The following is a 23,893-nucleotide window of genomic DNA, read 5'->3' as shown; positions in this document are numbered from 1 at the left end:
ACATGGGGAGAAGGGCGGGAAGGGTGGGGGCACACTGGCACATGGCATTCCCCGAACCCGGGCAGTAACGGCTGCTCGAGAGAGGAGAAAAATCTAGATTGTCTTTGAGGTTCCCAGGGCAGAGACGGTAGTAATGAGGTGTGACCTTATACACAGCCAGACTTTCCATTTGGCCTTAGCTTTGCTAGCAATTTCTCATTTGAGTTGGACTGAGTATTAAGGGCCACAGGCAGTGAAATGCAGCCATAAAGGGCGAAGAAGGGCTGGGGCTGGGAGGTTTGATCACTCTGGGCAGTGTCTCTGAAGGTGAAGAGGCCGCCTGGAGCTGAGGACAGGAAATGGAACAGCTGGTTTAACTGGCGAGTCCCCGCTGAGGGATCCGCTCTTGCCTTGCCCCCGTTGGACTCAAGAGGTATGGGGAGAGGATCTTCTCTGCGCCAGCTCTGCTCCTGGTGCTCTGCACACTGCCACCTTCGTCACCCTCATGTAGTGTCAGGTAGCTGTGGTAGGTGAGGATCAGAGAGTTCTGGTGACTTGCCCAAGGTCAAACAGCAAGCAAGTGAACATACTTGGACTAAAGTCTGACTCAGGAATCCTGAAACTCAGAACAGGAATCCTGTTCCTTCCATGGAGAAAATTTATCTTTGCTTCCCCTTTCCCCCAAGTTTTACATGAGAGACTATCTCCCAGAATGAAGAAACATTTGGGTATTATTCACTTTACTGACACATGCATTTTACGACCCCACAGAACGTTCTGGTAGGTGCTTGGAGCTACAAAGGAAGCAGCTGCCACTTTCTTTGCCCCTGGAGCTGGCTCAGTGATCCCTTCGGTCACGGAAAGTCCCTTCCCCAGATAGATTCCAGTTTCCACTGGCTTCTCCGGCTGCTAAAATAAACCCGGGCTAATCCCTCACCGTCCAGTGTCAGCAGGTGCGCGGCCCAGCCAGCCCTCGCCAGCGGTGAGAAGAGGTCATGTTTCATGTGCACAACTTTGTCCCTCTGGCTGCCACATCTCTGTCCCGCTCTAGCTGAACTGCTCTCATTACTCTGCACAGTGGCTGTCTCTCTCCAGTTCCCCTCCTGCTGATCTCGGCTTTCAGAGATGCCTGACCCTTCTCTTTTCAAGAGTGACGTCCCTGAGCACAGGCACAAGTCGCACAGGCATTGCACCACATGTGGACGAGTGACCGCTCAGCTATTAAAAACTGGTTGCCCCTCCACCCTGCAGTCTTATCGACCCCACAGATGGCAGTCACTGGCTTTCTTGTGTCCTCCAACCACGAGATTGGCACTATAGAAAGAATTAGCAACAAGGACATTTAGAATTGATGTTTATAAGAGCAGGCTTGGGCTGGGGTTTTAGTCCTGCAGAGAATAAAACTGACCACAATATGTGAGTTTATAGCACATGACAGACATCATCAGGAAACGGTGAAGAACACAGCAGCACGATCCGTCCGTTTCTGCAGGCTCCCCCGCCCTTTTCCATGGACTTATTTCCCAAACAGGTTACTGAAGAGTGAACACGTCTTAAAATTTACTGACTTCAGGCCACAGGGCGACTTAACAAGCTTGGTTCACATATCCTTAGCAGATCTTTCTTGGATTTGAAACCATTAATGCATTAAAATAAAAGAATTAGGTCAAATCAGCCATAGTTAAACAGGTTTAAAATTTGTTTCAGATCTTAGATTAACACAACCACTTAATAGGTAGACTTCCTATGGCCTGTGGAAGCCAACAAGTTTTCAGGAATAAAGAATAACAGAGGGGCCGGCCTGGTGGCACAGCGGTTAAGTTTGCATGTTCCACTTTGGTGGCCTGGGTTCACTGGTTCTGATCCTGGGTGTAGACCTACGCACCACTTATCAAGCCATGCTGTGGCAGGCGTCCCACATATAAAGTAGAGGAAGATGGGCATGGATGTCAGCTCAGGGCCAATCTTCCTCAGCAAAAAAAGAAGAGGATTGGTGGTGGATGTTAGCTCAGGGCTAATCTTCCTAAAAAAAAAAAAAGAATAACAGAAAACCAATTAAAAATTTAGGGGCATTTTAGAAAAAAAGTCACAAAATAGTTCATTAAAAGCATCTTTGTGTTTTTAAAATCAGGGAAAGTTTGCTGTTTGAACGTCCAAAATGTTCTTTTGAATATTACACAAGAATTTTAGAGACAGAATAATAAATTTTTAAAAAACGGAATGCCTGATCCATTTCTCTAATGAATGGTCAGGAAAGCAGAGGGGAGAGGTGGATCAATTTCACAGGCAAACATACATGTTTGCACATTTGTGTATATTTTCTGATGACATCATACTCCAGGTAACAAGGGAGTGTGGTCAGAATGGGACTTCTTGGGGGCAGAGCTGCCAGACAGTGGGAGTGAAGTGGGAGCTTTTCAACACCTTTCTGGGGAGACGACGGGAGTCAGGTGCAACCAGGAGACAGTCCTAAATCGGCTGGGTTCTTTGCAGCTAGAGAGGAGGAGTAGAATGTGTCCACCCTGAGAGGTACTTTTAAAGAACTTCAGGGAGAAAGTCCGGAGCCTCTGATCTGCATAGGGTGACAGAGAAGGGGCCTGGTGGGTGGTAGAGGACCCCTCATGCAGTGCCCCTGGTTAGAACACCTATTTCTTTGCCAGAGGTGAGGTGGGCACAGAACTGAGCTCTGGAAACTGGAGGCGTGAGGAAGCACTTTCGCCTTCGCTCATTTAGCTCTGTGTGCCCACATCCTTAGGGTAGGCCTGTTTGCTTGGTGCTGCTATTGCCAGTCTCTTAGTGCTGCCGGTCATTTCTCTGGCTCCTCCTGCTGCTGGGAGAGTGTCCCCGTTTCCCCTTCCACCTTGGAGCTGGGCTGTGGAGTGACAGGGCCTTCCTGAGAAGGCAGAGCCTGAGTTATGGGTCAACACACAGCAGTGAGATGAAGACACTAAGGAGGAGGTAAGCACCAAGACTTGGTCCCAGAGATGGTCACCCGTGAGGAGGACAGTGTGACACAGCCCAGCGTGAGTCCTTCGAATGGGGTCAGGAACCTGGGGGAAACCTACGGCATTCCTTCTGAGGAGGCGACTAGCTGGTGCTATTGGAACATCTGTCCCAGTTTGGAAGGACCTTGGGTCCACCCCTCTACCAGACTCCAAGGAATCCCGTCAGCCCAGGACCTTGGAGAAGAGAGCTGGTGTTGGGATGCCCAGAGTATCGGACGTTACAGAGGTGCAAAGGGGGCCAACCCGAAGTTTCTAGAGGAGGGAGGGGGAATCCGAGCTGCTGGCCTTTCCAGGCATGGAGGCAGCTGGAAGGAAGACGGCAGCATCGTCCTGCCATTGCTGGCAAATCTCCATGAGGGTGGGAGGGGTCTCAAGAGAGCAAGCTGACTCTGATGCAGCTTTTGTCCATGTCTAGCTTAGAGTTGCAAAGGAATGGGATGGTGTCTCTCGACCCTTAGGCCTCGCCTCTGTCACAGCCGTGGCCCCACTTCTTGCAGGTTTGAATCTCCCCATGCCTCTCTCCTCTCTGTGTCAATGCATCCAGAGCTGACTCCACAGAGGCGGGTGGAGCATTTGGCAGTGGTTACTTTGCTGCAGTGCCTGTATTTTCAGGAAACAGCACCAAGATCGATCGCTCCATCTCCCCCTCTTAATGCTGGAAGGCTCAGAAGACACGGATCTTGTCTCTCTGAACCATATCCAGATCATCATCCAGGGTTAACAAAACCTGAAATGAGAGGGGCAGAGAAAGGAAAGGAATGCACAGTCACAGTAAGGCCCCACTTTCTCCCTAAGACTCACGCATACTGAAAACTCCAAGTGTCCTCATGCGTTTTCCTGTCTTCTGCAGCTTTCTGCAATGCCGTGCTCTTAACAGGCACTTATTATAATTACATAGTTCATTTACTAATTAATTCAAATGCTTATCAAGGATCTATTACATGCTATCCTAGATGCTGGAGATATAGCTTGGAATGAAAGAGACAAAAATCCCTACCCTCCTGGAATTAAAATCGAGAGAGTGCTTCAGATATGACACAAACACAGGAGTAAAATACAGACGTTAGATAGTGATATATTCTAAGTACAGTATGTTAGGTAGTAATGTGTACTAAGGATAAAAATCAAACTATGGGGAGAATATAGGAAGTATGGAGTGGAGGGAGGTAAAAAATTTCGATAGGCTGGCCAGGGAAGTCATTACTTAGAAGGGACACTTGGGTCAGGACCTAAAGGGAGTGAGGTCTTACTGCAGAGGGTATTGCTAATCTATAAGAAACGGACCCTCCTCCTCCCTTTTTAGTTCCCTCCTCCATCCTTCTCTCCACATGGAACCCTTAGCTCCACTTTTGTTGTCCCCATCTCTCTAATGAAGGTAACTATAAAAAATGAAATCCTTAAGGAACGTTTATACAGATTGGTTAAACTTCCCAAGCTGGCCACCAGGGGGTAGCCCTGCTCTACTTGAGGTTATATGGCCGAGACTAAAGTGGGCAGTCCGGGAGGTCTAGCGGTAGCGTTATTTGTCAAATGATCTTGTGTACAGGCACCAAGGACTTTTAATTTGGAAAAGTCAAAATTAAGATGAAAGGATGCCGAGGGTTATCACCCAGGGTTGGTGTAATATGCATGGCTCCTGGGAAGGTGTTTGGGCAAAAAAATGGAGGGACCACAGGAGAGACTTGGAAGAGACTGGTTAGAAAGCAGGAGAGGCCTGGCTGCTCTCCAGAGCCACTCCAGGAATTTGTAACATATTTGTCAGAGATTCAGTGAGACTGAAAGGCAGGGAGGAACGTGAGTACAGCGCAAGAAGGAGTGACCTAATGTTACAGAAATTGTCATGGATGCTAAACGTGGTTCCTGGTGGGATTCTGGGCATGTGAGTTCTCATAACCAATTCAGTCCAAACATTATGCAACTGAAGGAAAATCATTTTGTCACTCTGTGTCTTAAAATATTGAAGAGTAAAAAGAAAAAGAAAATAAAGATCTAACTGAAGGATACAATGTGAAAGAAAAAGATAATCTGTACATTGAATTACAATGAGGACTTGGAAAGGGAAATGAGAGGGGAACACAAAGGGGGATATCAGGAAGAGGAGAAGAGAAAAAAGGAAAGTACAGCATTAAAGAGAGAAGAAATCAACGAAAAGGTATTATAAACTCACCAAGAATGAGAAAAACAGGGCAGTAGCAGAGAGGAAGTGCCAGATGTCATGGTCATCAAAGAAATCGAACAGGATACACCGCCGGTTCTTCTCCCGGGATTCGGCTGGGGTTCCCTGGAGGGAATGGAGGCAGGATGTTGGTGGGAATTCCCACAGTTCAACTGCCAAGAGGGCTGTGCATCTAGAAAGCTACAAAAATACTACTAGATGCCTGGCTCAAAATGTTCACTTCCAAGAAAACATATGTCCACACCAAAACCTGTACACAAGTGTTCACAGCAGCAGCATTCATAAATGCCAAAAAGTAGAAACAACCTAAATGTCCCTCAACTGATGAATGAATAGATAACAAGCAGTATATCCACACAATGGAATATTATTCAGCAAGAAGAAGACATGCAGTGGAGATACATGCCACAGTACGGGTCATCCGCGAAAACATTCTTAAGTGAAAGAAGCCTCACACAAAAGGTCACACATTGTTTTATTCTATTTATATGAAATGTCCGGAATAGGCAGATCTATAGACACAAAAGATAGATTAGTGGTTACCTAGGGCTAAGCGGTTAGGGAGAAATGGGGAGTGACTGCTAATGGTGTAAGGTTTTTTCTGGGGTGATAAAAATGTTCTGAAATCTATTGTGGTGGCTGTGCTGATGCAGAGCAGCGACTTCTTCCCAGTTCTGTGCCTCAGCTATATTGCTGATTTCCTAGGCCTCAACTTTCCTATCTATGAAAGGGATTTATAAACACCTGCACTTGGGGATCTGTTTATGAATGGTGATTATAATGAGAAAGGAGGGGAAAATACAGTAATCAAGCTTTTTGCACGTTAAGCATCCATCAGGAACAAGATCATATGAACAACGCTTAATGAAGGTCAGATTTGCAGTGTCAGTGGGGCTTACACATTTAAGAAGTGCTACCCTGACAATGGTGACAACATGCCATCTAGTGACCATTTATGTGTAGGTATTAAAAATCATCCCTTTTAGAGAAAGTTTTCATGTTAGAGAGTATAAAAAAGATGAACAGCAACAAGCACATGAGGACAGGGAGGTGGGAAGGTCAAAAAGGCAGGACGGAGAGAGCATCTTCTTGGACAAGAACACTGTCCTCTTACCTCCCAGCTGCTGAGATTCTGGAAAAAGAAATACAGGGCAGCGGCCCACACCACAGCGGTGGCGACGATGCAGACAGATGGAATGGGGAGGACCCTCTCGTTGCTGCGCAGCTGTGGGTGAGAAGCAGATGCTGCCAAGCTGCAGGCATGGCCTGGGGAGGGCCCCGGCGCTGCCCGGCTCCCAGCTGCCACTCTTACCTTCATGATGATATAAAAGGCCAGGTAGAGCAGCAGGTTACAGATGAAGATGCCCAGCATGTAGGAGGCGAAGTCCCTGGGTCGATAGATGAGTCCAAAGAAGGCACTGAGCACACGGGGAGAAATTATTTTGCAGCCATGAAGGTGGATTTGTAACATTATTGGCTTTTTTACTCCCCTACTCCCATTTAGGGAGGAGCGGAATTTAAAAAAAGCCGCTTTAACATGTCATAAGTAACTTTTCACTTATTACGTCTCCCTCAGAACATTCACTGTTAATGATTGCAAGGTTCCCATAGGTGGGTGTGCCATGAAGAATCGTCTTTCCTCTCTGGCTGAAATAAAGTGTTTTGCCTTCGCACTTCAGTTTTCCACGATTATAAAGACCACTGCAACGGATAAATGAATACCTTCAGACATATCATGCTTTTTTTCTTTTTGCACTTAAGATTAATTCATTAGACTAGATTACTAGAAGCAGAATTATTTCAATAATTGGCTTGACACTATAAAATTTTTGCTAGGTGTTTATGGTCTTTAATACTGAAGTTTATTTTGGTTGGAGTTCAGCCTTAATTTTGTTCCAAATTTCTACTGAGTTATAACAAAACTCTATTATATAACCCTTTCTTATTTCCTTGTTTTGGAAAGCTTGTTTTTAATAAACACACAAACACGCACATAGATAGAGTTGGATTTCTGTCCTCTTCATTCTGATTCACTAATTTATGTTTCTGATTTTGGATCATTGTTTTATAATATGTTAGACTCTCTGGTTAGGCTGGCTTGTACTACCCGATATGGTAGCCACACATGGCTATTTAAATTTCAATTAAAATTAAGTAAGATTGAAAATGCACTTCCTCAGTCACAGTAGCCACATTTCAAGTGCTCAGTAACCACATGTGGCTAATAGCTACCGTATTGGACCCTGCAGTGTAGAACACTTAGATCATTCCAGAAATTTCTATGGATAATGCTGGGCTAGCCCTATACATCTCTGCCTCTCTTTCCTTCTGTTAATTTTCTTTTGAAGAGACCTTTGAAAATTTTGCCTAAGTAGGCAAATAAATTTCAGAATAAAATCTTATTAACTTAATTCCAAATCTAATTCTATATTTTTACATTAACTTGAGAATTGACATCCTTACAACAGTTAATTTTCCCACCCAGGGCATGACATCACTATTCATTTAGCTATTTTCCTTTATGTCTCCTAATAAGGTAATTAAATTCTGCACATCTTTCAAATTTATTCCTAAGTATTTCAAGTGTAAAGCTGTTATTAATGGACTTTGTTTTTGTTTATTTTTTATTGTAACCAACTCTGTTCTATATAATAGAGGAAATTTCCTCCTCTCAGAATTTGAAATCTTTAGTATAACAAAAAAGCTCTTGTATATTCTTCAGTCAGACTCATCAATTATTATATTTGTTTTATTATTTGCCACATTTATTTTATTATTCTCTCTCTCTGAATATACATACACAAGTATATACACATATATACGTACATACATCTCTCTCTACATGAATACACACACACACACACACACACCATTATTCTTCTTCAAGACTGTATGAGAGTGATTCCTCTTAAAATAACATTCAAGGTTCATATGAAATCACTCCATGTCTTGTCCACAGGTACTGAGGACGACGAGAGGGAAGAAACCCTCTACCAGGTAGTCACGGTATTAGCGTGTCATCATGCCTCATTTATTCCCTCACTCCTTGGAGTCCCACAGAGCTCCTTTCCAAGAAGAGAGAGCCCATTCACTCTGTCTTCTGACCAGAGTGTGGGTCTGATCTTAGTTATATAAAGAGGCAGGGATAAGCCAGGTGATTCTGAGTGCTGTGGACAGTCATTGGTTGCTCACTATTAAGCAATTGGTCGCCTTTCTCCCACCAGCACCCTGAACGCTACCTTACAGAGTCACCAGCACTGTGGAGTCTGCCCTAAAAGGGTGGTCAAGAAAAGCACCTCAGGTGACCACTACCAAGAACCACCATTTCCACTTGCCCCCAAGTAAATGAGGGGTCCTTCACAGGTCTGGACCTTACCCAAAGGTAATCCTTGGGGTGACAACATTATGGGAAATTTCTTCCAGAAGCATATGGCACCCAAATAAGATCTGAATTCTCATGACTAGATTCTGGCTTCCCCTGAAGGTGTGCCTCTTTCTTCATCCCTCTTATGTCTTAAGGGGGGCAGGAGTAGGGAGGCATATTTCTATCAAAGATCATCAACCCAGAGGAGAACATCAAGTAAGAGCCACTAATAAAAGCAGCTATACTAACTCACCCCTTTTTTGAGACATCAATATTTCACTCATTCACTTTTGACTTTTTTGGTGAGTAAGATTGGCCCTGAGCTAACATCTGTGCCAATCTTCCTCTTTTTGCTTGAGGAAGAGTGGGTCTGAACTAACATCTGTGCCAATCTTCCTCTATTTTGTATGTGGGATGCCGTCACAGCATGTCTTGATGAGTGGTGTTTGGGTCCATGTCTGGGATCTGAATCTGCGAACCCCAGGCCAAAAAAGCAAAGTAGATGAACTTAACCACTATGCCACCGGGCTGGCCCCCTCATTCACATTTTTAAATTGAGAATAGGTTGCATAAGATCATTACAGCTAGCAAAAATATACATCTGTTGTACTGTTTTATTTTGAGGCCATCTAAGGAAAAAAGGCCAAAGTGATGAGGGAAAAGAAAAGGAAGAAAAATAATACACGTGGAGTAAGAGGAATGAGACCTAGAGAGAAAAACATAAAAGGAAGGAGATTTGCTCATACACATGTGCACACACAGACATACACACACTTAGTAGGAAAGAGAAATGCCTACTGGGTAGCTTTTATGGAACGTTCTACAAAAGAATTTAAAACTATGTTACATTTTTTTTTTTTTTGAGGAAGATTAGCCCTGACCTAACTACTGCAAATCTTCCTCTTTTTGCTGAGGAAGACTGGCCCTGAGCTAACATCCATGCCAATCTTCCCCTACTTTATACGTGGGACACCTACCACAGCATGGCTTTTGCCAAGCGGTGCCACGTCCACACCCAGGATCCGAACTGGTGAACCCTGGGCCACCGAGAAGCAGAACGTGCGAACTTAACTGCTGCGCCACCGGGCCGGCCCCTATGTTGCATTTTCGCATCTACTGGCATAATATCTAGCTATCTATCTATCTAATCTTCCACACACGTAACAAATTTGATGTTGGTCTTGTTGAGCAAATGAACTCAATGCATCAATGCATTGGACTCAATACTTTCAGAGAGGCTACTATTGGTACACAAGAGCTTCCTAGTGCATTCTTTGCAGGAGAAAAATACCTTTCTTTCAAATCTCTAGGGCAAGCACAATCCTACACTCTCCTTAATTTCAGATTTCTTTATAAAAATGACAGGCAAGGAAAGCTAAACCACAGTGCTATAGACATTCATAAAGAGAAAAGCATGTTTTCCTAAGACTACTTACAAGAACCAGTTAACCAGATTCCCCATGATGAGCAACACCATTCTGTCCTGGAAAGGAGGACGGAAAACACCAAATAAGATGCCGCACACATTGCTTTTCTTTTAACCTATCGTAGGGGAGGCATCAACTATGGGAAAACAATTGCCTTGGTGAAAAGGAATTTTCTATGGTTCTAAGAGAACTGTGCCTACGGTCAAACCCTAATCCTTGATGCAGACTAAATGGCAAAGCCTCTGACCAAACAGACATGACCTTGTCTCTGGAAAGGGAAATGTGGCAAGTAAAGCAAGACCTTGCTATCTCCCCTCAGTGTTTAGGGAGCTGGGCACCAGGGCCCACTTCTTGGTTGGGAGATTGGTAAGTGTGTCCTGATTAGTCAGTAGTTAAAAGAATTCTGCCACTGGTGCTACAAATCATTTCCCTGGGTTGTGTTACTTGGTGGGCTCCAAGGCAGCTCTCGAAACTCATCCATAAAGAGTTGGGTTTCCTACAAATTACTCTGGCCCCGAGGAGACCCTGCAGCTCCCAGGCTCCTGGTCTCTAAATACACAACCTTAACATTAAAGGTATTGGTAGGGGAGAAAATAGAGAGGAAATGTCCATCTCAAAGGACAGCTGCTCTGATAGAGATTAATTCACAATCTGGTCCTGCTCCTTTGCATGCCACTTAAACCTTCTAGGTACTATCCGATCATACTTTAATTTGCATGGCCACTCATCTCCTATTTAAAAGCAGTGATTCTCTGTCTTTTGGGTGATCCACCCAATTTGAGGAAATATTTTTGTTTAAAAAAAAATAATTCACCTATCAGAACGGCCAAAATCCAAGGCACTGACAACACAACATGCTGGCAAGGATGTGGAATAACAGGAACTCTCATTCTTTGCTGATGGGAATGCAAAATGGTATAACCACTTTGGAAGACAGATTGACAGTTTCTTTGAAAACTAAACATACTTTTACTATATGATCCAGCAATTGCCATCCTTGGTATGTACCCAAAGTAGTCGAAAACATATGCTCATGCAAAAACCTGCACACATATGTTTACTGCAGCTTTATTTATAATTGACAAAATTCAGAAGCAACTAAGATGTGCTTCAGTAGGTGAATGGGTAAATAAACTGTGGTATGCCCAGACAATGGCATATTATTCAGCACTGAAAAGAAGTGAGCTACCAAGCCATGGAAAGACATAGAGAAACCTTAAGTGCATATTAACAAGTGGAAGAAGCCAATTGGAAAAGGCTACCTACTATATTATTCCAACTATACGACATTCTGGAAAAGGCAAGACTACAGAGACAGTAAAAAGATGATTGCTAGGGGTTAGAGAGGGGTAAGGGAGGGATGAACAGGTGGAGCACAGGATTTTTAGGGCAGTGAAACTGCTCTGTGTGATACAATGATGCTGGATACATATCATTATCCATTTGTCCAAACCCACAGAATGTACAACACCAAGAGTGAGCTGCAATGTAAACCACGGACTTTGAGGATTGTGAAGTGTCAATGTTGGTTCATTGGCTATAACAAATGTACCCCTTTGGTGGGAGGTGTTGATAAAGGGGAGGCTGTGCATGTGTTGGGGAAGGGAGTATACGGGAAATCTCTGTATTTTCTGCCCAATTTTTCTGTGAACCTAAAACTCTAAAAATAGTTTATTAAAAAAAAAGATAGCCTATATCATTTAATGTAAACAAACAAAAACATTAATGTTCCCTCATGGTTCACAGCTCAGGTATGCTTCACTCTCAAAATACTCACAGGTCCTAATGGGTTTTTAAATTCTTGCTGAAATAAAATCCTCCAGCCTCAATTCCCTCAGTTTTTAGTGCCTATCACTCCTGCCCGAGCTCTATGGAACTGAAAGACCCTCACATTCCTTTATGTAAAAATCCTTCAGATTATACATCATTAGCGGGTACTTACTGAACTCCTGTGTGCCAGGCCCAGAGAGCATCACTAGTTCCGACTACAGAGTTATGCAAGGGTTCAGGCAGTGGCTCAGAGGAGGTCTGTAGCCTTCCCAAGGCCACTGGCCAGTGAGCCAAGACAGCTGGGACCAGGGCCCAGATCCCTCTGCTTGGTATAGAAATGTATAATCTACTGAAAACTATAAGGGAGAATTTTTAAAAGTTATATTTCAACCATCAAACAATAACCACAATTTTGAAAAGTATTCTTGCTCATTGTAAAAATCGAACAATGTATAAAAATCAAAGAAATATATAAGGTGGAAAGTGTAAGTTCCTAATGAAAGTGATAGGAGTGACCATATGTCCGTGTTTGCTGGGGACAGTCCTGGCATATGTCTGCTGAACTGGGGCAATTATCACTTTCAAGGTGAAATAATCATACCTCTTCAGATGATGATTTACAGGGACACCCTATCTTGATCCTCCCCTATAGTAATTAACGATGTGGAATAGTTCTGTTTATATATATATATATGTATTTTTTTTCTTCTTTATATACTAGCAATATTTCACGCACAAAAAAGGAACCACCCCCGCTTGTCATTTATGGGTGAGAGTCAGCAACACGCTTCATCCTCCACCACCTGGACCTCCGCCACCCTGGGCCATCTGGCCCCCTTGATTTGGGAAGCCTGAGTGACTGCCCGAGCCTGCCCCTCCTGCTGTTCCCCTGCGCTCTGGGAGAAGGCCAAGGAACACAGGAACACGCACATACCGTGTACAGAGGCCGGCTGCACTGCTGGAAGCAGTCCGTGTAGACCACCGTAAGGGCGCGCCGGAAGATTCCCAAATCTGCTGGCGACACAATTGCATAGTAAGAAGGCTCAGTCAGAGGTAACACAAAATACTCCCAGATGGCCCAAGCCTTTGAGGCCAGAATGATGTCATCTTCACATCGTAAAAATGGTGCTTTGCACCTAATAGGTCAGCAATAAATGTTTGCTTTAAAAAACGGCTCCCACAACCACCTGTGCTGTCATGGAGGACACATGCCATGTCCATGCATCATAAACAAGAAGGGCAAGCAAGATGGACACCAGGAACAAACACAAATAATTTGGGTGGTTGGCCAACCCTTCTACGATCTCCTTCAGCTAGATTTCCCCTCGTTTACAATTTCCTCCAGCAGTGTTTCCTTTAGAGCAGAGATGCTACGGGGCCCCTCAAACCCACCTTAAAACCTCTGCTCTCTCTAGAGGATGGGAAATCTTAGCTTGCAAAAGTTCTACTCTGTATCTTTCAGTGCAGTTATAAGTCAGTAAGAATCGACCCAAGGGATACTGGGGTCTACTAAGCATGTTCAGAAAGCCTAAACTCGCCCTGAAGCAATAGCCTAGGGAATGTAAGTTAAGACAGGGAGAAAAAGAGAGGAAAGGTTTTTTTAATGCAATCCTTCAAAAGGATGGTATGAAACACAGCCAGTGGGTGTGTTTTAATTGTTACATGAACAGAGTCAGAGTCACGGGTGGGGCTCTCTTTTTTTTTTGCTGAGGAAGATCAGCCCTGAGCTAACACCTGTGCCAATCTTCCTCTATTTTGTATGTGGGTTGCCGCCACAGCATGGCCACTGATGAGTGGTGTAGGTCTGTGCTCAGGGAACGAATCCAGGCCTCTGAAGTGGAGCGTGTGGAACTTAATCACTAGGCCATGGGGCCGGCCCCTGGGGTTCTCTTTCTATGAGCTGTCCACACTGTGGACATCACATACAAGGCTGGGGTCTGCCCAGAGCAAGGGTTTCAGGGAGGGGGATCCCAGCTCTACTGTGAATGCTGTTCATCTTCAAGGCGACTCCCAAGGTCAATTTAACCAGCTTCACCAGACTAGCTATACCGAGGGAGGACGGGGATGCGCGTCCATGCAGTAGTCCAGAAGAGGCGCAGTGTGGCTGGGCTGGAGGGCATGCTGCCTCTGAGCCTATTGGGCTCCTCCTCCCACTGGTCCTGCCCAACCTGGAAGGGGTGTGCAGGGAGCAGAGCTGGCAGGACAGATTGTTAAGCAAACAATCTAGGACCCTGGGAAGGGCGGCTGAACATTACCTGTGTCAGACACATCTGAATCAGTGGGAAGCAGAGAAGAAATGAGAAAAAAATGATTTGTAAGAAGGTAGCCAAAAAAGTAAACTACTGATCTTTTTGTTTTTTTCTCAAAATGGATGACTTTAATTTTACTTTCTGATTATAAAAGTAATGTCTGTTCATCATAAAGGACAAAGAATCCTTCTTCCTGTCTCAAACATTCAAAAGTTCACTATTCCTCAAAGAAAGAATCAGACTTTTCTCGCTCCCTGTCGACTTTTGTGCACCACTTGCAGCGTATAATCCATCCTCTCAGGAGCCATCCCTGCGGCCCTTTGCTGGGGTTCTGGTAGCAAGGGACATGGTATGATCCGGACAAGCAGCTCCACAGTTTTCTGTCCTACTTATGAAATGCTCCACTGCACCGCTGCTGCCTCTCCTGTGTCCATGTTTATTCCAGGCGTGGCCTGAGGGCCACAGAGAAAGGAGCACGTGACTTGAGAAAGCCAAGGCAGCTTGTGAAATGGGCAGAGAGGTTGGTGTTGCCTGAGCCACTGTCCACTAACCCAGCTTCCTGCCTTTGGACTCAATTTAGATGCAATTGTCACAATGAAATAGCTAATTTTCCTTTTGACTTTGGTAAATCTGTAACCCCTTGGGGAAGACTCCCAATGTCCAGAAATCCAAAATATTCAGTTGAGCTGTACCCTGGCTATCTTCCACTTGCCCTTCCAGATGCACTTGCCACGTCTCTCTGTCCTGCACCATGCCCTGGAGGCTGACTATCTGACCTCATCAGTGGATTTCCTCATTCCCCATGGATCTGGACAACAGGAACCCGGGCAGGAGACTAGAGGGACAGAAGGAGAGTGAGCTCAGAGTATTTATCTACTGGTGACCTCCCTGTGAGGTTGCCTCAGGCTGGCTGGGTCTGTCAACTAAAGGTCACTGCTCCTTCCAGTGTGACTTCCTCTTCCGGATGCTTTCCTTACATGTTTTGGTAACCACTTCCTCCCTGTCCTTCTGGGCTTATGGGGATAGTAAAAGTTACTCTGCTATTGACCTCAGGTTACTGTGCTACCCTCTTCATTCTTTTCTACCCCATCCTTGTCTTATGAATAGTCCCTTTGTGAAGAAATCCTTCTCTCACTTTGCGTGTGACATCTTTTTCCTGTTGAGACCCAGACAGATATATTTTATTGTTAGTGCCGTCGAGTCCACTCTGACTCCTAGTGACCCTGTGCACAGCAGAGCGGAGCCCTGCCCAGTTTTTTTGCACCACCCTCTCACCTTCCGGCGATGTACCAGACAATGCTCCACTGCTATTCATAGGGTTTTTCTGGCCAATTTCTTTGGAAGTGGGTTGCCAGGTCCTTCTTCCTAGTCTTAGTCTGGAAGCTCCCCTGAAACCTGTCCACCATGGGTGACCCTGCTGGTATTTGAAATACCAGTGGCATAACGTTCAGTGTCAGAGCAACACGTGCTGCCAGAGTATGACAACCAACAGACGGGTGGTGTGGTTCCCTGACTGGGAAGCGAACCCCGTGGCGGTGAGAGCAACACCTCTTAACCACTAGACCACCAGGGATGGCTGACAGATATATTACATTGGTCATAATATAATACACTAAATTTCTCCTTTTTAAAAAGAGAAAATAATTCCATGTTGTAAAATTGTATGGGGCAAAGGTGGTATAAATATATTAAAAGCTCCTCTATGTATTAATGGTCCCTACCATTGGATATGTCTGCAGTCCAGTTTATTTTTCCAACTCTGAGAGAACCCAGAACAACAATGCTCCAAAGCATTTTCCTTTTGAAAGCTTTACTTTGTATGACTTCACTCAGCTTTGAGTCTGGAGGATGGGAAATGACCACAGTGCTAAACCAAATGTTCTACACAACGAGCTAATGATGTTTCCACTGGGGGATTTGGAGGCACACTGGCCGTGTTAATGCCAAGGGAAAATCTACTGACCAAGCCAACAGGGAAAACCAAACCACGAAAATGAGAAATTGTCTTACTCAGCCTTCTAAACTTAGAGCCACTTGTTTACGGAGAATCTCTCTTAGATCTGGTCAAGAGGGGTCTTATATTTTAGAGGCCCTCATTCCCCACTGAGTGAAGAGTCTGCCGGGCAGGGGCCTACTCCTTCTCCTTCTAGGCCACACTCCAGATTCTCTGCCCAGATGGCCATGAGCCTGTCTCAGAGTCTATATGGCCCCTGCCCTAGTCTATCTTCCTGAGGGCAGATGGCACCACTAGACGGTACACCTCTAGGGGCAAGGAGTGGCCAACCGGATACTGGGCAATGGTGCCCATATGCATACCTACAAGATCTCTGAAGATGTAGGACAGAGATGGAGGTGGGAAGAAAAGAGGGGCAGAGGTTGGGGCCAGCTGTCCCATAGAGCTATGCTCTGGAGTGTTCTTCTGAGGAAATGAGAATTCTAAATTTGAACCTGGACCTTTTAGATTGTTATGATGGCATATTATATTTATCAGTTTGTTGGTCTTCCTTTCTTCTCTCTCTCCCTCCCCCACTTCCTTCCTTCCTTCCTTCCATCCTTGCCTTATTTCACATGCTTAGTAGTTTTTCAGTCTGCTATATAACTTTACATTTTTACAAATATGGTATGTGTGCTTTTATTTGAACTCCTGCCCTGGGCTCTGCAAACATTAGGCATAGGCTTATGTTATATAGAAATATAAATGCTCTAAAATAACTTAAACCTGCTCCCAGGAATGATGTCTGATCAATAGCAGATCAGAAGCTGATTTCTGGAGAATACTCAGTGTTCTAATGTGATGCATTTACATGGTTGGAGGGAGTTCTGCAGGTGTCCTGCCTCTAAGATTGGCAAGTTGGTCTCAAAAAATTCTAGTCCTAGAATTTGAAAATAATATATAATTAATTCTTGATAACCCTTTAGCATGGTTAGAGAAAATGCTCCTTTTAAATGCTACAAACCTAAAAATATTCCGCTGGGTAGAATAGTGGTGTAATGATCATACAGTGCTACAAACTCACTTTCAAAGTTTGGTGGATTGTAAAGTGGTTAGGACTTGGAGCTGGAGGTATGACTGAGCTCTGAGGACAGCAAGCTTAGTTTCTCAGCTGAACATAACCAGTGATCATAGTTTATCGCAATCCTATAGAGGAGAGGAAGCTCCTGGGGAGAATATATGCTATTAATTAAACACAACACAGAACCCGGTAACACTTCTGTTTAGGATAAGCAAAGACAATGCTTTCTTAGGCTAAGTTAATCAGCATGTTTAATAAAGAGTAACAGGTGACTCACCTATCTTGAAGCGACCCATGTAGTAGATCTGAGTGCTGAGGGCCAGAGAAGCCAGGATATGGATTGCAGAGAAGATGACCCAGAACCACGTTTCATTTTTTCCACACACCTAGGAGTAAAGATGGAAGTTACCTTCATCTGGGGATTTTCCCAGAGAACTCACTAAAATCATTCTGGCCCTCATGTATGCGTAGGGAGTCAAAACCAAGCTATGCGTGCATTTTGGATGCCCTCTTCTCTGAGCTTACACAGCTCTTAGTGCACCCAGGGCAGGAAAAAGAATGGCTACCTGGGCAAGTGAAAATGGAAAAGGGAAGAAATGGGTGAGGCAGCTGAACAATAATGGCGAAGGGGCAATAGGCCTAAAGTTGGGGGCTAACGCCCTTCAAACAACTGAAGACAACCAATTAGTTGCTGTCTATGCACATTTAGAAAGCAGTTTCTGTTCTTCAAGTCAGTTTCTCCAATCAGCTTGTACATCTCTATTCAGTCTCACATGAGTCAGGTCCCAGCTTTACATTAAAACTCTCTAGGGGTGATTTTACAGGGGTCTGTTACATTAATAAAAATATCTAGCTAAATAATTAAATAAAATGCCATGAATGGACCAATGGTGGGAGTGTGTCATGAACCAAGGATTATGATTAATTCAAACCTGTTCACCCAAAGAATAAACAACAAAAACCTCCCAAGAGGGCGCTTTTTGTGAGCTGGGCTGGAGGCTGTGAGGAGGGACGCACCACTCCGAGGACGGTGACAGTGATGACCCCGGCAAAGGAGGCATAGGCAGCATAAGCACTGGCATTGATGTCTGGGTGGCGGGTCTGGTAGAGCTTCAGCATGCAGAGGCCAGCAATCATGTACATGAAAGAGGTGTCTGCGGGCACAGAGGAAGGGCCGAGACAATCAGGATCCAGTAGATGACAGACGGATTTCTCTTCAGCCTTGGAGACTCCCCTCCCTTCAGGCCTTGGAGTATTTGCTGCCCTCACATTGTGTGGAGACCTCCAACATGCCAGCCTCCCCAGGGACATTCTCTAGGCAACCTCCACTTACTCCACTTCAACCACCCAAGGCTGTTTCTAGTTCACAGAAGAGAAGTATCTGATGATATGATAAATAGTTGACTTTCTCTACTTGCAGGAGTATTTGCATTTAAATGCTGATGTTCAATGACAATAACAAAAGAAGCCATCATGGTGACAGTTAAGGCAGTGTGACAATAAAAACAATCGTAGGTGGGTGTCAGAGGTCCTTCTCAGCATCCTGAAATATAACCACATTGATTACTGCTCATCTATAGCTTTATAGCCGAGGGATGGAAAACAGCTAGAAATTAAATGTGGCTTAGCTGCATGAGAGTTACAGAAATGCAAATTAAAACAACAATGCAATGTCCACGTTGTTCAAAAATGTAGCAAAAAAATTAAATGTCTAACAAAAACACGTTAGTGATGATGTAGGGAAATGGGAACACTCACTCAGCTACTGGGAGTGGGAATTAATACCGGATAGAAACTTGGCAGCTTTTGGTAAAATGGAAGGAGTGTAAACCAGGTGACCCAAAAGTTCTACTTCCAGATATCCCAGGGAACCTCTCTCACATGTGCACAAAGATAAGTATATAAGGATATTCATTGTAGCATTGTCTGTAATGCAAAATACTGGCAGAATCTAAATGATCAGTAGAGAAATTGATACTTATGATATATTTTTTATTACAGAATATGACAATCCTTAAAAATGAATGAACTAGATGTCCTTGATTCAATATTAATAAATCTTGAAAACATACTGTTGAATAAAAAAAGAAGGTTTCAGAGGAGTGATGTCAGCATCATGGCAGACTGAACTCTTCCCTTAGACTCTCCCCCCTAAGATACAACAAAAAGCACACTGATAAACTAACAGAGGACATTCACACAACACAAAATACATGTGAGAGGCCCACGCAGCCATATGTCTGAAAGTGGAGGTGCTGGACCTCCTGGAGGAAGTGGAAAGAGGTAAGGGGATCTCCTCTCCCTCTCCAAATGTCAGCAACCCAGGGCACAGGACTGCACATGGCTCTGAGAAAGGGGAAAGGGGCAGCTCTCCAAGGAACACCTTCACTCTCCAAGTTCTGTCACAGCCCATGGGAAAGCCCCAAACAGAGGTGGCTAAGCTATTGTGGGGGTGTTTTCATCAAGCCAGCCCCTCAGGAGAGCAGACAGTGAAGGCAAAGCAAGAATGCAGCCGGGATCACACAGGTGAAAGATAGTGCCCCTCCTCCCTCCTGGTGCTCCAGTTAAGCTGGTTGGCCAGAGTGCCTGTGCATAAGTTAGAAAAGCAGCAGCTGTGAGTGAGTGAACTGGAAATCACAGATAGGACCTGTCAGCATAGACTACAAAGGACAGGCACAGTCACCAGGGGTCACAGTGGCCTCAGAATACACAGCTCTTGATTGCCCCCAGTGGTGGCAGGTGGAAGCTGCAACCACATACCATCACTATGCAAAGGCAAAAATCCACCCCATCAAATAGGATGAAGAGGTATATTAATACTCCAGACCAGAAGGAAAATGACAAGCACTCAGAAATCAATCCTGAAGGCACATAAATTTATAACCTAATGACAGAGAATTCAAAATAGCTATCATAAAAAAACTCAACAAGTTACAAGAAAATACATATAGACAGTTCAATGAAATCAGGAACAAAATTAATAAACAGAGGGAATTATTCACAAAAGAGATTGAAACTATAAAGAAAAACCAATCAGAAACTTGGAGATGAAAAACACAATGGCTGAGATAAAGAAAAATCTGGACTCCCTGAATAACAGAGCTGCTATTGTGGACAACAGAATTAGCAGTCTGGAGGACAGAAATATAGAAATACATCAGATGGAAGAGGAGAGAGAACTAAGACTAAAAAGAAATGAAGAATTCTCTGAGAAATATCTGACTCAATTAGTAAATGTAACATAAGGATTATAGGTATTCCAGAGGGAGAACAGAAGGAGAATGGAGAAGAAAGCTTGTTCAAAGAATTAATAGTTGAGAACCTCCCAAACTTGAGGAGGGAGCTGGAAATATGAGTAAGAGAAGCTAATAGAACTTCTAATTATACCAATGTAAAAAGACTTTCTCCAAGAATGTAGTAGTAAAACTGGCAAAAGTCAATGACAAAGAAAAAATATTAAGGGAAGCAAGGCAAAAAAAAAATAACTAACAAAGGAACCCCTATCAGGCTTTCAGAGGATTTCTCCGCAAAAACCTTACAGGCTAGGAGAGAGTGGAATGATATATTCAAAATTCTGAAAGACAAAAATTTTCAGCCAAGAATACTCTATCCAGTGAAAATATCCTTCAGATATGAAGGAGAAATAAAAACTTTCCCAGATAAACAAAAGCTAAGGGAGTTCATCACCACAAGACTCTCCTTACGAGATATGATCAAGAAGGCCCTCGTACCTGAAAGAAAAGGAAGTGGTTTAAAAAGCCTTAGGAAAGGAGATAAATACACAGACAAAATGAGAAAATTGCAGCTATCTATCAGAACAGGTTAGCAAACATTTAATTAACAATAAAGATAAAAGGAAGAAAAGCATCAAAAATAAATATAATCTCATCATTTTAACCACAAACTCACAACACAAGATGGAATAAATTGTAATAATGATAACTTAGAAGGGGAAGAGGAAAGAGATGGAATTGCCTTAGTCTAAGGAGATGAGAGACTATCAGAAAATAGACTATGTCATCTATGAGATTTTTTACACAAGTCTCATGGTAACCACCAAACAAGTAATCAGTACTGAGACACGAATGATAAATAAAGAGAAAACTGAGAAAACCATCATAGAGAACTACCAAACTGAAGTGGTAGTCTGAAATACATGGGACAAGAAACAAGAGAAATACAGAACAATGGGAAAACGAGTGATAAAATGGCAGCATTAAGCCCTCATATATCAATAATCACTCTAAATGTAAATGGATTGAATTCACCAATCAAAAGACACAGAGCGGCTGGATGGATTAAAAAACAAGACCCAAAAATATGCTTCCTCCAGGAAACACATCTCAGCTCTAAAGACAAACACAGGCTCAGAGTGAAGTGATGGAAGATGATACTGCAAGCTAATGGCAAACAAAAGCAAGCACATGTTGCCATACTTATATCAGACAGAGTAGACTTCAAGATAAAATAGGCAGTGAGAGACAAAGAGGGGCAGTATATAATGATAAAAGGGACACTCCAGCAAGAAGACAAAACACTTATATATGCATGTGACACAGGAGCACAAAAGTACATAAAGCAACTATTAACAAACCTAAAAGGAGATATCAACAATAAGACAATAATAGTAGGAGACCTTAACACACCACTTACACCAATGGATAGATCATCCAGACAGAAAGTCAACAAGGAAATAGTGGCTTTAAATGAAAACCTAGACCAGGTGGACTTAATAGATATATACAGAACACTCCATCCAAAACCAGCAGAATACACATTCTTCTCAAGTGCACATGGAACATTCTCAAGGATAGACCATATCTTGGGAAACAAGGTAAATTTCAATAAATTTAAGAAGATCGAAATCATATCAAGTATCTTTTCTGACCATAATTCTATGACACTAGAAATCAAGTAGAACAAAAAAGCTGGGAAAGTGACAAATATGTGGAGACTAAACAACATGCTACTAAACAACTAATGGATCAATGAAGAAATTAAAGGAGAAATTAAAAAATATCTGGAGGCAAGTGAAAATGAAAATACACCATACCAACTCATATGAGATGCAGCAAAAGTGGTCCTAAGAGGGAAATTCATAGCAACATGGGCCCACCTTAACAAACAACAAAAATCTCAAAGAAATCTTAACCTACACCTAAGAGAATTATAAAAAGAAGAAAAAACAAAGCCCAAAGTCAGCAGAAGGAGGGAAATAACAAAAATTAGAACAGAAATAAAGGAAATTCAAACCAAAAAATAGTTGAAAGTAACAATGAAAGTAAGAGCTGATTCTTTGAGAAGATAAAAAAACTTCACAAACCTTTAGCCAGTCTCACTAAGGAAAAAAGAGAGAAAGCTCAAATAAATAAAATTAGAAATGGAAGAGGAGCAATTACAACAGATACCACAGAATATAAAGGATTATAAGAGAATACTATGAGAAACTATATGCCAACAAATTAGACAATCCAGAAGAAACAGATAAATTCTCATACTCATACAACCTCCCAAAACTGAATCAAGAAGAAATAGAGAATCTGAATAGACCAATCACAAGTAAATAGATTGAAATAGTAATCAAAAAATCCCCAAAAATAAAAGTCCAGGACCAGATGGCTTCTCTGGAGAATTCTACCAAACATTCAAAGAAGATTTAATACCCATCCTTCTCAAACTGTTCAAAAATGTTGAAGAAGATGAAACACTTCCTAACACATTTTATGAGGCCAACATCAACCTCATCCCAAAGCCAGACAAGGACAACACAAAGAAGGAAAATTACAGGCCAAAATTGCTGATGAAATAGATGCAAAAATCCTCCAACAAAATATTGGCAAACTGAATACAGCAATACATTAAAAAGATCATACACCATGATCAGGCGGAATTTCTACCAGGGATGCAGGGATGGTTCAACATCTGCAAATCAATCAACGTCATACACCACATTAACAAAATGAGGAATAAAAACCACATGATCATCTCAATAGACACAGAGAAAGCATTTGACAAAATCCAACATCCATTTATGATTAAAAAAACTCTCAATAAAAAGGAGATAAAAGGAAAGTACCTCATATAGTAAAGGCCATATGTGGCAAACCCACAGCCAACATCATACTCACTGGGGAAACACTGAAAGCCCTCCCTCTGAGAATAGGAACAAGACAAGGGTACCCACTCTCACCACTCTTATTCAACATAGTACTATGGTTTTGGCCAGAGCAATTAGGTAAGAAAAAGAAATAAAACAAACACAAATAGGCAATGAAGAAGCAAAACTCTCACTGTTTGCAGATGATATGATTTTATATATATACAGAACCCTAAGGAATCTATTGGAAAACTATTGGAAATAATCAACAACTACAGTAATGTTCCAGGGTACAAAATCAACCTACAAAAATCAGTTGCATTTCTATACTCTAATACCGAACTAACAGAAAGAGAACTCAAGGATAAAATCTCATTTACAATCACAACAAAGAGAATAAAATATCGAGGAATAAATTTAAACAAGGATGTGAAAGACCTGTACAATGAAAACTATAACACATTTTTGAAAGAAATCAATGATGACATAAAGAAATGAAAATATATTCCATACACATGGATTGAAAGAACAAATATAGTTAAAATGTCCAAACTACCTAAAGCAATCTACAGATTCAATGCAATCCCAATCAGAATCCTAATGACATTCTTCACGAAAATAGAACAAAGGATCCCAAAATTCATTTGGAGCAACAAAAGACCCTGAACAGCTAAAGAAATCCCGAGAAAAAAAGAGCAAAGTTGGAGGCATCACAATCCCGGACTTCAAAATATACTACAAAGCTATAGTAATCAAAACAGCATGGTACTGGTACAAAAACAGACACACAGATCAATGGAACAGAATTGAAA

General features: G+C 42.8%; 1 protein-coding gene across 3 annotated transcripts in view; it reads right to left on the bottom strand.

Moving 5' to 3' along the window:
* Positions 1–2,052: 2,052 nt before the first annotated feature.
* SIDT1 (SID1 transmembrane family member 1) overlaps positions 2,053–23,893 on the bottom strand; it is a 99,679-nt gene continuing 77,838 nt past the window's right edge. Inside the window, exons 18-25 of one of the 3 annotated variants that reach the window (XM_046659910.1) lie at positions 18,002–18,138; positions 17,262–17,370; positions 12,656–12,735; positions 9,961–10,007; positions 6,473–6,578; positions 6,275–6,385; positions 5,152–5,265; positions 2,053–3,711 (exon numbers count right to left, since the gene is read on the bottom strand). In XM_046659910.1, the coding sequence (XP_046515866.1) occupies positions 3,649–3,711; positions 5,152–5,265; positions 6,275–6,385; positions 6,473–6,578; positions 9,961–10,007; positions 12,656–12,735; positions 17,262–17,370; positions 18,002–18,138 (767 nt within the window). In that variant the 3' untranslated portion in view covers positions 2,053–3,648. Of the gene's footprint in view, positions 3,712–5,151; positions 5,266–6,274; positions 6,386–6,472; positions 6,579–9,960; positions 10,008–12,655; positions 12,736–13,481; positions 14,423–17,261; positions 17,371–18,001; positions 18,139–23,893 lie in introns of those variants that run through there. The other 2 variants (XM_046659911.1, XM_046659912.1) reach the window with 2 other exon arrangements.

Source organism: Equus quagga, chromosome 4 (genome assembly GCF_021613505.1).
Source record: "Equus quagga isolate Etosha38 chromosome 4, UCLA_HA_Equagga_1.0, whole genome shotgun sequence".
Classification (NCBI taxonomy): Eukaryota; Metazoa; Chordata; class Mammalia; order Perissodactyla; family Equidae; genus Equus; species Equus quagga.
Note: the sequence above shows the minus strand (reverse complement) of the source record. Positions and strands in the feature narration are given on the sequence as shown.